This window comes from Gymnoscopelus microlampas (assembly GCF_963454915.1).
Source record: "Gymnoscopelus microlampas genome assembly, chromosome: 17".
NCBI lineage: Eukaryota > Metazoa > Chordata > Actinopteri > Myctophiformes > Myctophidae > Gymnoscopelus > Gymnoscopelus microlampas.
Genome location: NC_139954.1, coordinates 31,787,099 through 31,803,292, shown reverse-complemented (window position 1 = coordinate 31,803,292; position 16,194 = coordinate 31,787,099). Strand labels below are relative to the sequence as shown.

The 16,194-nt window shown below is 38.9% G+C and overlaps 3 protein-coding genes across 3 annotated transcripts; all 3 read left to right on the top strand.

Moving 5' to 3' along the window:
* Positions 1–458: 458 nt before the first annotated feature.
* Positions 459–1,442, top strand: hoxd12a (homeobox D12a; the record flags this gene model as incomplete). The annotated part of the gene is made up of 2 exons (XM_084084235.1): positions 459–1,017; positions 1,204–1,442. The coding sequence occupies 2 exons, from the start codon at positions 459–461 to the stop codon at positions 1,440–1,442; spliced, it is 798 nt and encodes a 265-aa protein (XP_083940361.1).
* Positions 1,443–7,080: 5,638 nt separating this feature from the next.
* Positions 7,081–8,960, top strand: hoxd11a (homeobox D11a; the record flags this gene model as incomplete). The annotated part of the gene is given in 3 exon segments (XM_084084571.1): positions 7,081–7,273; positions 7,276–7,866; positions 8,728–8,960. Coding segments are annotated over 3 exon segments (1,017 nt in total).
* Positions 8,961–13,895: 4,935 nt separating this feature from the next.
* On the top strand, positions 13,896–16,036 carry hoxd10a (homeobox D10a; the record flags this gene model as incomplete). Its single annotated transcript, XM_084085033.1, has 2 exons — positions 13,896–14,625; positions 15,409–16,036. The coding sequence occupies 2 exons, from the start codon at positions 13,896–13,898 to the stop codon at positions 15,681–15,683; spliced, it is 1,005 nt and encodes a 334-aa protein (XP_083941159.1). The 3' UTR covers positions 15,684–16,036.
* Between the last annotated feature and the right edge of the window lie 158 nt (positions 16,037–16,194).

Here is a 16,194-nt window from a genome sequence, read left to right as displayed (position 1 = left end):
GGCGTACAGTCAAACATTTGGGCTAAAAGGATAACACAAATTTGTACTGGGGACTTGTTTACATTGTGGTCCTATGTATTCAATTAATCAATATAGCATTGTTGGGATACTATACGTGAATTTGTTCGTTTTTGTATCATTGTGTTACCAAAACTAATGAACTGTGTGCCAATACGGGGTTCTGATTTGGAGATATTCAGATCTATTTCAGAGCAATCTCTGAATTAGAACACATAAAATGGTGCAACAATGTGTCATAATTTACCTTCATCCCCACCCCCACAAATAATATTTCCTTATGGAATATTTTGCTTTGCAGTATTATGGTGGGCAAGGGTGGGACGGAACATGCTTTGCATATCACGTGACGCTGTATTAACAAATCAACAATTAGGCTACCTACCCTTTATTCTTTAGGAGTTGCTAAAAGCATAGCAAGAAGCGCTTGAGAAAGCTCCATGGAAATGTGTGAACGGAATCCTTTAAATACTGGCTATGTTGGCTCTCTGTTGAATTTTTCTACTCCAGAGTCGTTGTATTTCTCTAACTTGCGGGGCAATGGAGGCGCCCATATACCAGCGCTTCATCAGATCTCCTACAATAGGAGAGAGGTGTGCACGCTCCCGTGGACTTCCTCAAGTTCGTGCACATCACCGCCACAGAACCGCGCCTTTGGGGGCTACTCTCCGTCGTTTCTCCCAAACTCTGTGTCTGTAAATAATCCACTCGGCCATACCAAGGGACATTTGGAGGAATCGAGCAGATACTGTTTTCAGGACACAGACCACAAACCAGGGGCATCTGGTAAACAAGCCTTTCCTCTGGAGCATGCAGTCACCAGTACTCGCAGCTCCAAATATGAATACCCAAGTCTAGACTGCCGGCCCCACAGTTCTGCTGCTGCCCAGCACGATCCGAATGCCTCAGATCAAGCTATTGAGACCGTTACTAAGCAGCAGGACTCACTTCACCTATCTTCGAACAAACTCAGTACTTGTAGAACGACCTTTTCAGACGGTAAGTGACTTTAACTATTCTGTTATTTTGACATTTTGAATGCTTGCAAACACAACTGTAGCTTCTCATCAGTTCGCTTTGGTGGGAAGCAAGTGGAGTGGGCTGTGTGAAGAAATCCCTCACAGTTAGGCCACGTATAGCCTGCTTAAAATGTGTATTTCATATGGTTTTCCATTTTCCCTGCAGGTGTCCCATGGTGCTCTTCACAAGTGAGGACCAGAAAGAAGAGAAAGCCTTACACAAAGCAACAGCTCGCTGAACTTGAGAATGAATTCATGATGAATGAATTCATAAACAGACAGAAAAGGAAGGAGCTGTCAGACAGACTGGATTTGAGTGATCAGCAAGTGAAAATCTGGTTTCAGAACCGAAGAATGAAGAAAAAACGGCTAATCATGCGCGAACAAACATTTTCCATGTACTGATAGCCTCGTGGCTTGATCACATTATTGTAACTCAAAAGAGTGCGCTTGGAAGTTGACACGAAATAACTGTTTTTGTGCTTTCTTTTGAAAACTGAAGCACGTCCTTGCACGAATTCGTCCATGGAAACGATATGCTGTTTATGTAAGAAATGTAAATCTTATAGTATTGCTGAACTTGTTAGACTGTAGGAGGCCAACCCTATCGCCAGAGGAAATCATGCACGAAAAAATGTTAAATTAATTTAAAAAATACTGTGTAGTGATGCTGATCCAGATCAAGGTTTTGACATTGGTCCAAAAATGAAATGAAAAAATAATCTCCTTGTGGTGCTGTGTGGGAAGTTATTGTATAAAAGTATATTGCTTTCTTTTCCATCAACATTGAATGGCAGGCCGTTTGGAACTGGGGCTATAGCGGTGTGTGTATTTTGTATGACTATGCAGCCTTTACCTATATGGGCCTGTTTTGTTTGTCTGGAATGGAATCCGCAGTCTGAACTCAAGTTCATGTTTGTCGACGGATGCGGAAACATTGAAATAGCCTAAATAAATGGAGAAAAAAATAGGCTTCGAAATACAAAACTGTATTTAGAAAAAAAAGTTAATTTCATGCATGTTGTCTAACTTGTCCAATAAAATGTCAAATGCAGCATTTCTCAAGTTCTTGTATATCCTCAATTATAGCCTTTCCCTAGGACCGTGTCCACCAGAGGTTTCTCGCTATTCTGCCATAGCCTACGTAGGCCTAAGTACAAGTTCATAGTGCCACATGTGCCTTGGTCTGTGTGAGTAGACGTTTCATATATACATTATGCTTGTCGGAGAGTTTAAAAGCTATTTCAGTGTACTTATGAGCATTTGTACTGAAAGCATGTGGAACATTATTCCCCGAGCCGCTGCTCCGTTTCCTACATGTGAAAATGCCGACATGGGATTTGATATAACTGCAATAAATGGTGGGTGGATATTACATTCAAACCATATGTGACCATTAGCAGCTGTAGGCCTGTTCTACAAACGACCTCTCAAATCAAATCTAACGTTTAGGCCAAGCTGTGCTTTGGGCATTGCTTTTCAAGTCTGGTTCCTGCAAATGCGTAAAGAGTGCTTGACTCACATGGGGCACATAGTCTGTCTAGCAGGTTCCGTTATTGTTGTGTGGTGTATAATAATTAGGGGAGACGTAGACTTTAAGCTTATACGGGGATCTTACACGTGCGGATTGGGTAGTTTCAGTTAGTGAACTAACCATTACTAAATCAGTAAAATTGTGGTTCTTATACGTGATTATGTCAGAATTTAATCCAGCCTTAAATACCTTATTTTTTCTAAATTAATTTATTCTTCCCTCGCCTGTGGCTGTGAGTTACTTTGTGAAATTTAACTGGTCTAAAGCGATATGGGATCAACGGCTATATAATGTTCTCAGCCAAAAGAGATAACACAAGAGATTACATATGCAGCGGGGAAAGACGATGCCGTTGTAATTCCTATACATTTATATTATTGCTCATATCCTATCATTTCCGTTTCTCAATCTCTTCATATAGCCTATACATTCAGATACATTAAATCAGGAATTGATTCAACCACGTGTATGTTGGTATCAAACTTGTGAGAAACAGAAAGCATTCAGACTATAGGCCTACCTCGAGATTCAGTTGAGGTGAATTTCACAACACCTTGACACATGCTACAGTGCACGTGTTTTATTTGCACATTTGTAGCAAATAATTAAACTTTTCTTCAATATAATGTGTAATAGTCTATGGTGGTCGCTTTTACTTAAAGGGATAGTTCATCCAAAAAACAGGGGGGAAAAATAATTCTATCGATTAGTCACCCATGGAGACTTGAATTCATGGATATGTTTTTGTTTTTGTCGCATTCCTAAACCAATAATTTGATGACCAACCGGTAGGCAGCGGTTTGGGTAGGAGACACAAAGGAGACTCTTTGTGTCTCCTACCAGAATGCGACAAAAACATATCCATGAATTCAAGTCTCCATGGGGTGACTAATCGATAGGAAAAAATGTAATTTTGGGGGTGAACTATACCTTTAACCATAAGCTTTTCGGAGTCCTTCCATCACTGACATACCGATATGTCCAACAATAGTCTAATCTGTCCAGCGGTGGTATGATGACGGACCTATTTGTGACATTACAGCAGTTTACACTTGAGGAACAAAAAAGCCATTTTGAGGTTCCTCAGACTCTATAGTCTAACCAATGTGTATATCAAAATCCTGATATCATTTAGAAGCATTTAACATCATCCTCAGCCTGTCTTTTGATCTATTTTGGAGATGTAACCTGTGTGTGTTATATACATTATTTATTTCATGCAAGGGAGCTCCTTTTGGTATTTATTGTGTTTTAGGCACTGTATACTCATTCACTTAAGGCAAGTGTGCACACCAATGCGACTCCTGCAACATTGCAACCATTATCCCCATTGGCAGTTGCAAGGAGTTTCATGTGGTGTGGACTGGCCTTAAAACTGTTTTGTTGCAAGGAGTTGCGACTAGTTGCATTGGTGCGGTCTGGCCTTTACACAGCACCCTCTGGCATCCAATTGCACAAAAAGTCAAACTGTAAGACATTTACAAGACACATTTGTATCCACCACGAGTTCAATATAGGTCTGTAAGATGAGAGACATCATAGACCACCACGATGGCCTTGAAATAATCGATAAGGCACCATAACAAACTACCACAAATATGTAAAGCACATTGCATAAGGGGATGGCTCTATACTGTGCGGATGTGTGCAAACATTTGTTAAAGGAGTAGTTCACCCCCAAAAAATACTTATTTTCTATCAATTACACATGAAGCCTTGAATTCATGGATTTTTTAAATTATTTTTTTGTCGCATTCCTAAGCCAATAATTTGAAGGCCGGGTGTATTTCTAAAAAATAACCATGAATTCAAGGCTTCATGGGGTGTGCAATTGATAGAAAATAAGTACTTTTTTGGGTGAACTACTCCTTTAAGAGCAGATGAGAACATAAAATCATGCATATAGTTTCACAACATAAACAATAGTTTCATACTAGCCTACAGGAGATCTGCCACATGGAACATTGTATTATCACATGGTATAGCCTGAACAATATATACACAATAAGGCCTATATGCCTTAATACAGGTGACCATCCGTTTTTACTAGTGCCTCATTCATATCTATTCTTGAAATGTTAATTATAACCTAAAATGCCACGATCCCCCCCCCTTCAGCACGTCATCTTCTTTTTATATGCTACGCACACACACATACTCTGTGTGTGTGTGTGTGTGTGTGTGTGTGTGTGTGTGTGTGTGTGTGTGTGTGTGTGTGTGTGTGTGTGTGTGTGTGTGTGTGTGTGTGTGTGTGGTTAATTACCTGGCTATTACATTTTTCATTTATTTGCGCCAGAATCCTTTCCGTCAAACTCTACAAGATAACATTAGAGCTGGTATAAGCTAGCTAGGCTATTCTCGGGTCTTGGGGCCGTCAAAACAAAGTTAAGGTCAAGTTAGTAGGCTAATGTGTAGATCTCCAAAATATTATCACAAGGTTTCGCCCGTTTGTAAGCCATCATTTTAAATGCCAAATGTGTGAATGACGTTCTCCCTCGATCCTAAGAATCTAAACATACGTAGTCCTAAACATAGCTAGTTCATAGGATATGGCAAGGTCAAATTACATGTGCTGTTAATGGTCGGTTCCTCGGCTTTTCAGCAGTAGCGAAAAACCACTTGGATGTTTTGCTGCTGTGATTATTATAGAAAAGCTGTAGCCTAATTCTGACTCAATAGCATTTTTTTCTCCAAACCCATGGCATATCAAACTTATTTAAAGCTATAGACCTTAACTGCAATGTCCTGTGTTTAACAATAGCCTACTTTTAATTGTAGACTATTACAACACTCAATAGCTTATAAGGAAGATGTGCAAACAAAGTGAGGAGGAAATTCATCACTATTATTTATAATATAATTAGGCCTACATTATTATAATAAAGGTGAATGCTGATGGATATATAATTATAAAATGTAGCAACAGGTCAACTGTTATGAATACCACAAATACATTCATAATATTTCATGAGTGGAATATGGGAGTTTTCAAATCAAGGCTATTTTGATTCACGCATATATTTGCGCTGTGCGTAAAAGGGCTCGGTACATGCTAAATGTAATACTAATCCTAATGGTCTTCTTAGCCCGCCTTATACTAGCCAAAACTCATACAATAGTGACATTTATGCAACGCTCTAAATTATCAAAAATGAGCCAACAACTGCAGACCCACACATAGAAAGGAAGATATTTATATTCGCAGTTGAGGAAATGTGATATTTATATTCGCAGTTGAGGAAATGTGGTACTTAAATCGTAATAATAGACCTCCTTCTGGATAAGGGTGTGTGCTAATCAGCTTATCAAATATATAGGCTAAAGCCTATCCTGAGCATATAGCATATATACTGCAAACAGAAATCATGTTTATTAAGCGAAACCTGCACACCTAAATAGACTAACCAAAGATTGGCCAAGCCTTGAATATATTAAGTAGCTTAGGCTTCTTGCCTACACCGTTTAAAGCATTCTATACTGTTTTGCCTACACTTTAGAATGCTTTCCTTTTGTCTGTGCAATAAAATGATTTGAGTGCCCAGGGTTTGTGAATGCTTGGTGCACAACACGTCAGACCGCAGACGGTCAAAGCCAGCGCACTTGTTTTGTACTTGGCAATGCAGTGTCTCTGTACGTGTTTAACCTTGATGTTTAGCTTATTATGACGAAAATGTGCTGTCCGAGGAACATCACGGCTGAATGTTATTATGGGCTGCTTTATTTGGATTTTAAAACACCGTCCATCTGCAACTTAAGAATATTAAGGTAAGCTAAATTACTGTTGACCAGGTTTTGTAATAAAACAAAGGCTACATTGCCGCGAGTTAGCCTATTTTACTAGATTAATCAAAACGTGAATAGATTGGATGGTTATTTTGTAACATAGGCCCTATATTTGATTTAGGATATACCTGAACTTCAGCTGAGTTTTTGCACCAGGTTAGTCAACAGCCTCAGATGTTGCAGGTTTTCTTGGATTTCTTGGATAAAATTTCCCTCAAATAATGTCAAAAGTATGCTACGTACATATTTAGTTAAATTATATCTGGTTTGGAAACTGCAATGCTTCTGTGTCGGTAGCGAAGAGTAGCGAGAGTGGACTTGCTCGTGGACTTACAGTTGCATCATGTGTGATAATTGTAAATTGAATCCTATTAGTCTTATACTGCGTATGCGCCATGTATGGCCTTATATAGAGGTCACTTTCAATGTTCCCAATCCCAATCTACTGTTGCTACAAAGTCAGGGCTCCAACTCAAAGCATTGTAGTATTATTATTATACATGGGTTAATTCCTCAGAATGCAGTGACTATAATTGCGTGATGAGGATTATGTTCCCCCTAAACCTTCCATGAAATAAATATTCCAGTGGTGGTTGACAAATTTCCTTTTCGTGAGCTATAGGACAAGACGGCAGAGAGGAGTTGCCTGGGCGCCCCAACAACCAATGAACTCTCGTGCAAGAGCCCACATGAGTTTCTCTGGACAGTTTTTAATGACTGATATTGATGTATGGTAATTTCTCCGGCGGATCACATGACACAATTACCTCAAGAATCGATCAAGATGAATTGCAGGTCTGCCTACGTTTCCGATTTTTTCTCCCTCGCGGGTTCTTTCCACACGCCTATGGTGCAATAGATGGACAAAGTTTAACACACTCCAGCCTCCAATTGCATTCGCTATTCCTAAAGAAGGAAGGGGAGAGATGACGGAATACGATGATCGCAACAACTGCGCCGCAAATATGTATTTACCGAGTTGTACATATTACGTTTCGGCACCTGATTTCACATCAGTCTCCTCCTTTTTACCGCAGACTACTACGTGTCAGATTAATTTCCCCTATTCTGCAAACATAGCTCAAGTCCAACCTGTTCGGGAAGTCGCTTTCAGGGACTATGGACTGGACCATCCTAGCAAATGGCACTACAGGGGCAATTATGCCTCGTACTATTCACCGGACGAGATAATGCACAGGGACTTGATCCAGTCATCTACCAGGGCGGATGTGATATTCAAAAACGATTCATTGTACGGCCACCACGGAGGGACGAGCTCGCCGTCCAACTTCTTCAACGTTGGCCGGAATGGGGTTCTGCCTCAGGGCTTTGATCAGTTCTTTGAGACCTCGGAGAAACACAACCACGAACACCCAAAACAAAAGACAGACTCCGGCGTCAGCGAGGACGATGCAAACAATAAGGTGACTTCAGATAAGCCTAAAGCAGAGTCTTCTGAGAACATCGATGAAGATTCATCCTCTAACTGCGGGGAAGGGAACAACGAACAAAGTATGTAAGCAAAGCTACAGCTTTCCAGACAATAGTATATGCACACACCACACCGTAGTAGTATAGGCGAGTAGTAACCGAGATGCTCACATACCGTGTCGGTCTAGTTTTATGTGGCGCTTTATAAGCATGCAAAAGATTTTATACCCCAATAAGCTTTACTTTTATGGCTGTAAAAGATATTTACAATGGGAAACATTTAAGTAACCCAAAGTTATTTTTCTGCTGTTAAATGTGTTGTAATGTAGGCTATTGATGCGTCTGTTCATTCACGGGAAAGGAAATATTTGTTTCTTAAGCTGCAGACCTCTTTAGAGAATTGCATAGCATTTTATTAGGGCTATTCCATAGCCTAGGGACTAGGCCATGCTATTGTGGCATAGGCCTACATACCCTGCTAGCATTTAAGAAAAAAATATCCATGTCATATGATACAGTTAACCCCTACTTTTTCAAATTTCAAATACAATTTAAAGTCAAATTAATCCTTTTTAGGCCTGTTGCTTAAAAGCGACTGTGTGTGTGTGTGTGTGTGTGTGTGTGTGTGTGTGTGTGTGTGTGTGTGTGTGTGTGTGTGTGTGTGTGTGTGTGTGTGTGTGTGTGTGTGTGTGTGTGTGTGTGTGTGTGTGTGTGTGTGTGTGTGTGTGTGTGTGTGTGTGTGTGTGTGCGGGGGGGGGGGGGGGCGTGGGCGTGCATGTTGCGCGCTCCCACGCACACGTGCACATCTGTTATATGCACGCCTTTGTGCTGATAGACAACAGTTTATTTGTCCATCCAACTTGTTAACTGTACCATCCATTTTATAAGAACAACTGTTATGAATTGCTATCCCTCCAACAAAATGTCTTGTTTTCTTTATAGGTTCAACAAAAAGCAGGAAAAAGAGATGTCCATACTCCAAATACCAGCTACGAGAACTTGAACGAGAATTCTTCTTCAACGTGTACATAAACAAAGAGAAGCGACTTCAGCTGTCCAGAATGTTAAATTTATCTGATCGCCAGGTGAAGATTTGGTTTCAGAATAGGAGAATGAAAGAGAAGAAGCTGAACCGGGATCGCTTACAATATTTCACCGGGAATCCCTTATTCTGATATCATCAGATACACGATAACCTATAGCCTAGTTCAAAGACACGGGGTGCAAGTGGTCGAATTATGGCTCAAGGATCGGGCCTTTTTTTGTTTAAAGACGGAACCTTGAGCTTTTTCTGGAACTTTGCATCCATTTTAATTAATGAGCTGGATGGACATTAATGGTGTCATTCGAAACACAATTTAATTTACAGTGATCTTTGATGTTTGCATAATCAACTTGTCTTATTTTTGTGAACAATATCTACACGTCTAGGCCTATATTTATTTGCTTTCATACGTTTACGCGTTATTGCAGTTATAGCAAATATTTACACGTTATATTCTGAAATTATTTATAAAAGCTGGTCTATTTGTGTATGCATCTATGCGCATGTGATGTATATTGTGCTGTGAAATAAAGTAGACAATACCATTGCTGTATTAGGCACGAATATATTTTATGTGACCGAAGTCCGATAGATATAGTCCAAACAACATACTTAAAACTGGCATTTGTCTCCGTTCGAAATCTGGCGTATAGGTCGGGGCTTTTTATTCCCATACTTTCTAACACAAAACTGTTTACTAAACCTTGAACCGTCTAGACAGCATCTAGACAGTATAATAAAAGTAGCTGTAAACTGTCTAAATAGGGGCAATTGGACCTTTGGTTCTCCAACCCCCAGAATTGAACTAGGGCATTTTCTTGTGTGGAAGCGTTTGACTCCAGGGCCAGGCTACACAATGTTGTATTGTAACCGAATTAGAGTTATTCAATCACGTTTGGAACACTTGTAAGAACATTTTGTATTCCTGTGAGTCAGCTAGAGAACATTGGAGAATATATTTTTTACATGGGCCCGTTTAACCTATGCAGTTGTTATTCTGTAAGAAGCGTAGCCTATAGGCCCTCCGAATTTGTTGCCGAAGTTAAGGATTTCTAAAATGGCTGTTTAAACCGGTTCTTTTCCCCCTGACATAACTCATGAAAGATACTGCTATAATACATTTGTCCTCAAATTGGAGTATAAATGACTAACCTTGGGCTACGAAAAGGTTATATATCTGACTGCACCATTGCCATCGTGGTCTATATGTCTATACTTTTATTTTTGTAATCATGTGTTTGGTCAATAAAAATATATATTTATCTACATATTAAATGCATTGATTACAAATGCATTCTTTTTTTTGTTTTTACAATTCATATGATATCAAATATTTCTCACTGCGGAAGCTATCAATTAAGTGGGTGCATGTGAAATTTACACCCATTTGTTTACTGATCTTATATGAAGGGCAGAAGCTCACGTCTTGTTTATGTGTAGAGGAAATAATAGGATGTAAGGGGAATTCAGTCATAAATGTACCAGACCATTTTTCTATGTTTTGTTGACAATGACATTGTAGCCTATACAGAAATTGTTCCACTGTGTAGGCCAAGTTCTCTTGACATTCTCGCGTTAATTCTCATTCTATCCACAAGAGGGCAGACTTGTAACTTTAACTGATAATAATGTGAGCTGCAGAGCTCAGCCAATATAGCATTTATTTCTGCATTGAAAAGAAGATGGAGCATAAGAGAATAGGATGGTTAAAATGGTTTACTCATATCTTGTCCATGCTTTGACCCTAATTATTTCCTTTGAAAGAGGCAGTATTTTGTTTCCATTATTGTTATTATGTTGTAACTTCAGTAGGCCTACATGCCACATGTTAGCCCACGATTCAACAGCAGTCTGTTTCCATTGTTAGTTTGGCTCTCAAATCCAGCATTTTACAGATCATTTTGATCTATAATAATCATATATATATATCATGTCATATCTCAATTATTTAATTCGTTTGACATTTTAACCTCTCATTCTTTCTGGCAAATGATAGCCCTATCTAAAGGGCGACTGGAAAAAGCACAGACAATGAATATTTGTCTGAATATGAATTAACTTTCTGTTGTCACATAATGTGACAACTAGGCCTACGTTGTGTTTTGTAGAACATTACGGCCCATAGCCTTTTTAACCCCTATCCTTAAGAGGCCATTGAATAACATGTAAACATTCTTTGACTTGAGAATTGAGTTTAGATTGCGAACTGCCTTCTACACGATAAGTGGGCACTATAGGAACATATGGGCACCTTGATGTAAAATGGCTGGCTATTTTGTCCAAAATGTTAAAACATAAAATATTTGAAAAATTAAGTATAGTCTACATGATGTGAACATCCACGGTACATCATTACCAGACGTATTGTATCCTTCAACTTCTTGTTTATGTCCCAAAATGTCCCAAAATGTTTTGTAGCAATTTGTTGCAATTGTAGAATTATTAAAAATTAATTGTCGAATGTTTAAGCATATTCTAATCATGTATACTTTACTTTACATAAAAACATTATCCAAATATTTTATTTAGGAAAAAAATGACAATTTAACACCGAGGTGCCCACTCTTCCGTGGTGCCCACCTATCCTGTTACCTACGAAATAGTTTGCAGAATTTCATAGGACAAATCTACAATATTAAGTTGCATATTATAGCAGTGGGTATTTTTTTTTGGTTAGAATTGTGATCATATTATACGTTGAGGAACATTCACGCAGCACTGCGTTTTATTAATAGAGCCGCACATTACTTTATAGGCCTAATAGAAAATGGAACAATGTTTTTTAATTTAAAATGTTACTTTTCATCGTTTTGGCAAAATACCAATCATCCCATGAAGGCTATTATAAACTGACATGTGTTGAATTGTGTATCTTCGTTTATGCAAATTGTTACAGTATTTACACTTGATAGAATGCGGATTTTATTTTAAACCACGTGCACCCCAGCAATTTAAATTATTCAGTCCACTATATAGTAAGAAAATATTGACAGCACGAATAAAAGTGCTAATCACTAAGTTTATAATGTTATTTTCATGTATTGAGCTAATGATATGTGGTGTAGGCCTGTCATATTTCACAGTAGAGGAAATTGGTAGCCTACAACGTTTAGTCTTTATACATTTATAGTCTTTATAAACAGCTTTTAGTCTTTATAAATCAGATTTAACAACTGCAGAAGATCTGGAAGCTGTATGCAAAAAATCACAATTAAATCTCAGGGCCGTAGAAACACAATAGCTATCCTAAGCAAGATGTGCGACTCTACATGATAGATGCACCGATGGTCTACTAATATAATTATGCAGTGTTAGCTTGTTTATGGACTAGGCCTAATATTGAAACGGATTGGGGGAAAACACTCACATGCCCCCACACACACACACACACACACACACACACACACACACACACACACACACACACACACACACACACACACACACACACACACACACACACACACACACACACACACACACACACAAGCACAAAACCATCATTTAAGGTCTGATATGTTCGGTTATTTGATTCCCAGAGCCTCCAAATATGTGTGCACTTTGTATGCGTTTGTCCGGCCCAAATATTTCCATATAGGCACCAGGGTATCCAAATATTTTTAATATATAGCCTAGTATCTGTGTGTTTTTTCTAACCACAAATGTTTAGAATGTTATTTAGATAGTATGTTGTTTAGACAGATGCTAGGTTCAGTGTACATTGTTCTCTCTGCAACTCTGTGACTGTTAACCTTGCATATTAACTAGAGTTTATGCTTTACTCTGCTTATTCCGATCTCGCACTTACACACGTATAAGTAGCTAAGAGCGTCTATAATTACTAAATTGTAATGTAAATTGCATACAATTTCAGGCGTTTGTCCCTCTTTCAGCCAAACACAATGGATTCCCGAGCAAAATAATCCAAGTGTCTTCGAAAAGCATTGCTTTCAACTTGACGTTTGAACAGGCTGTTTGAATACGACAATAATCACCCCAAAAAATCACATTATGCAAAATATGTAATTAACAAGCTAATAAAGGTGGATTTCATTGCCTATATCGTTAAGGTGAACATTTTATTGGCAAATAATCATGTATAAATATGCCGAGTATGAAACTAAATTAAATTAGCTAAAATGTTGACCTAGATATTATATCACAAAACCGGTTGGTGGTCTACCTTCTGGCTTTATTATTGACACAGGATATTTAAATAAATGTTATATTCGTATACCCGTTATGTCTTGTAGGCTATAGCCGACTTATAACGTTGAAACGTGGTTCATGAGAATATGCAAATTAAAAATATTGCAAACTTGAAAGAATAATTAATATTCGCCTACAACCAAAACAATTACATCGACGCTTATTCTATTTTATTTGGGAGAGTGGTTCATCTCATATGCAACTGCAAGGATAGAAATTATGGTCTATAGTAGACTTCTCGTGTAGTCGTATAGGCTCATATAGCCTATGTGTAATCAGTGATAGTAAAGAATGTCACATCACATTGTTTTAGATCATAGTTGTTTCTTATGCACCAACACACACGCACACACACACACACACACACACACACACACACACACACACACACACACACACACACACACACACACACACACACACACACACACACACACACACACACACACACACACACACACACACATACACACACACACAGTGTGCGGATGTATTTCTCACATGTTGCTGCTTCTGCGAATGACATAAGAATTTTCTGTCATCAGATTTGTTTTCATTTTTTTTTTTATTATTTCCTATTAAGAATGATTAACTTAAATAGTCGTGATATCCTTTTGTGAGTAACAAAAACCAATTTCAAGTCCGTGTCGTAGAGGTCGCTGTTGACCACGTCTGCATCTGAGGTATGAGTCAATGCGTCTGTGTGGAGGGGAAGAAGGCTGCGTCTCAAGGCCATTTTCAAATTTCATTGGTGGGCTTGTCATGTGGTAGAGAGGCATCCTGAGTTCCACGGAGATTGTTTTCCTAGATATGTCAGCTTACAAAGGACATCCTCCTCCATAGAACCTATAACAAAATGTCCTTCCCCAGTAGCTCTCCTGCGGCAAATACATTTTTAGTGGATTCTTTAATTGGTGCTTGCAGGGCGGACAGCTTCTACTCCAACAGCAACATGTACATGCCGTCTGGTTCAGAAATGGGAACTTACGGAATGCAAACCTGTGGACTCCTGCCGTCTTTCGGCAAAAGAGGGGAGGTCAACCACCAAAATTTGGGCATGAATGTCCACTCTTACATACCTCAAATAGACAATTGGACTGATCCGAACAGATCTTGTAGAATAGAACCCAACAACCAGATGACAAATTGCACATTTTCACACAACATTAAGGAAGAGAGTAACTGCTGCATGTATTCGGATAAGAGAGCCAAAGTCAGCACGTCCGATGTCCCTGCATATTCTAACATTATTCCTGAATCGTGTTCAGTTGACGGTCCTGAGATCCCAGTTCCAGGGTATTTCAGATTGAGTCAAACTTACGCAAGTGGGAAACACCAGGACTATTGCCACGAGACGACGAGCCCAAACGCCACACTGATGCAACTGAACCGAGTCACTCCCAAGTCGCAGTTGTCTTCGTTTGCCGAGGTGGACAAGAAAACAGAGGAATCGCCGCAAAACCGGGAGACCTCCAGAACACCCATTCCCGCAGAAAGTCCAGAACCGAAGTCGAGCGCAGAGGAGAAGCATTGCTCCACAGAAGCCTCTGCCTCCAGCCCCGAGTTGCCACAGAAGGAAGCGAAAGGTGGGTAGCTTATAATAAAAAGGTTTGATCGTGTGGCGCTGTAATACGAACACTCCAGCATCATAAAACCCCAGTATAAAACACAAACAACCCTAACGTCGTAATGTTTAATGAGAGCCTTTCTCAGGTTGCAGGGATAAGGCAACAGCGAATATAACAAACACTAGGTGTTTTGTTTTCCCCCTCTACTTTTGAAAATATTAACATAGCCTAATTAATAATTGTTTTGCTATTTAAATGTAGAATTGTATACTTTTTACAAGTTAATGCAGTAGGCTACAGCTCATTCATCTCTAGGAGAGTCAATTGCAGTAATGCATTTTATGCTTAATTTCGTTTAAGCTCTACTTAATAGGCTACGTGATCAAAGTATAACACTGAGTATTGGTCTCCTCTCCACTATTTCACAAGTTTATTTGTACGAACATACATCAATATGTTTGTCTACTACTGCACAAACATACAAATAAAAGTAGGCAGTTAATTCAAAACTGTCAAAAATTCAAAACTTTTTATATAAAAATAAGTAGCCCCCTAACGTTGTTAACGATTGAACCTGAAATAACCCTGATGAAAGATGTTGTTTGTCTTGTTGGGGCCTAAATCCAGTTAAATGTATGCCCATGGCCTACTGATTGCACTTGACATAACATAAGGCTACCTGGACATCTTTTATTGGGAGAAGCATTTTTCCATTCTGTAAAAGTGAAATCCACATTACATTTCATCAATCTAAAGTCCTTCCATCATGCGCCATCCTGATGTCTTCTGTTTCCATTTCAGAATGCAAGCCTGACATGCCAACAAGCAATTGGTTAACTGCGAAAAGTGGAAGAAAGAAAAGATGTCCCTACACAAAACACCAGACGTTAGAATTGGAGAAAGAGTTTCTATTCAACATGTATCTAACACGGGAGCGCCGCCTAGAGATCGCCAAGGGTGTGAACCTGACAGACAGGCAGGTTAAGATCTGGTTCCAGAACCGCAGGATGAAACTGAAGAAAATGAGCAGGGAAAATCGTATTCGGGAACTTACCTCAAATCTCACCTTTTCGTGAGCTTGCATGCATCAGTGTTTTGGTGTCTATATCATCCCCTATTTTTGTTTGATGATGCTACTGCAGCATTGGACTTTTCTCGATCAATTTCAACGAAGCTGTGATTGTATGCATTTGTATTATTACTTTGTTTTTCTGTTTTTTTTATCACAGGGTAACATTTTGGTCTTAAATTATTGTTATTGTATTGTTATTAAGTAGTTGATATTGTATTTTTTTCTCTGTCAATGACATTGTGTCTCAAGAAGATGTCGCAATGGCGACCTACGGTATTCGGAAATAATTAGTCTATTTCAGTAATGCGTTGATTTCATGAAAGCACATTTAGGCCTACTTAGTGTGATAATGCAAAATGTGTTATATAGTGAACGCAAACCGGTTGCTCAATAGTGAACATGTTTTTAAGCCTCTAAGTGCAGCGCGCAATGTTAATCTATTGTGAATCTATTGCATGTTTGTGGCATGTATCCTGCAATAAAATTGTCAAAGTATAACTTTTGTACTTGTCCGC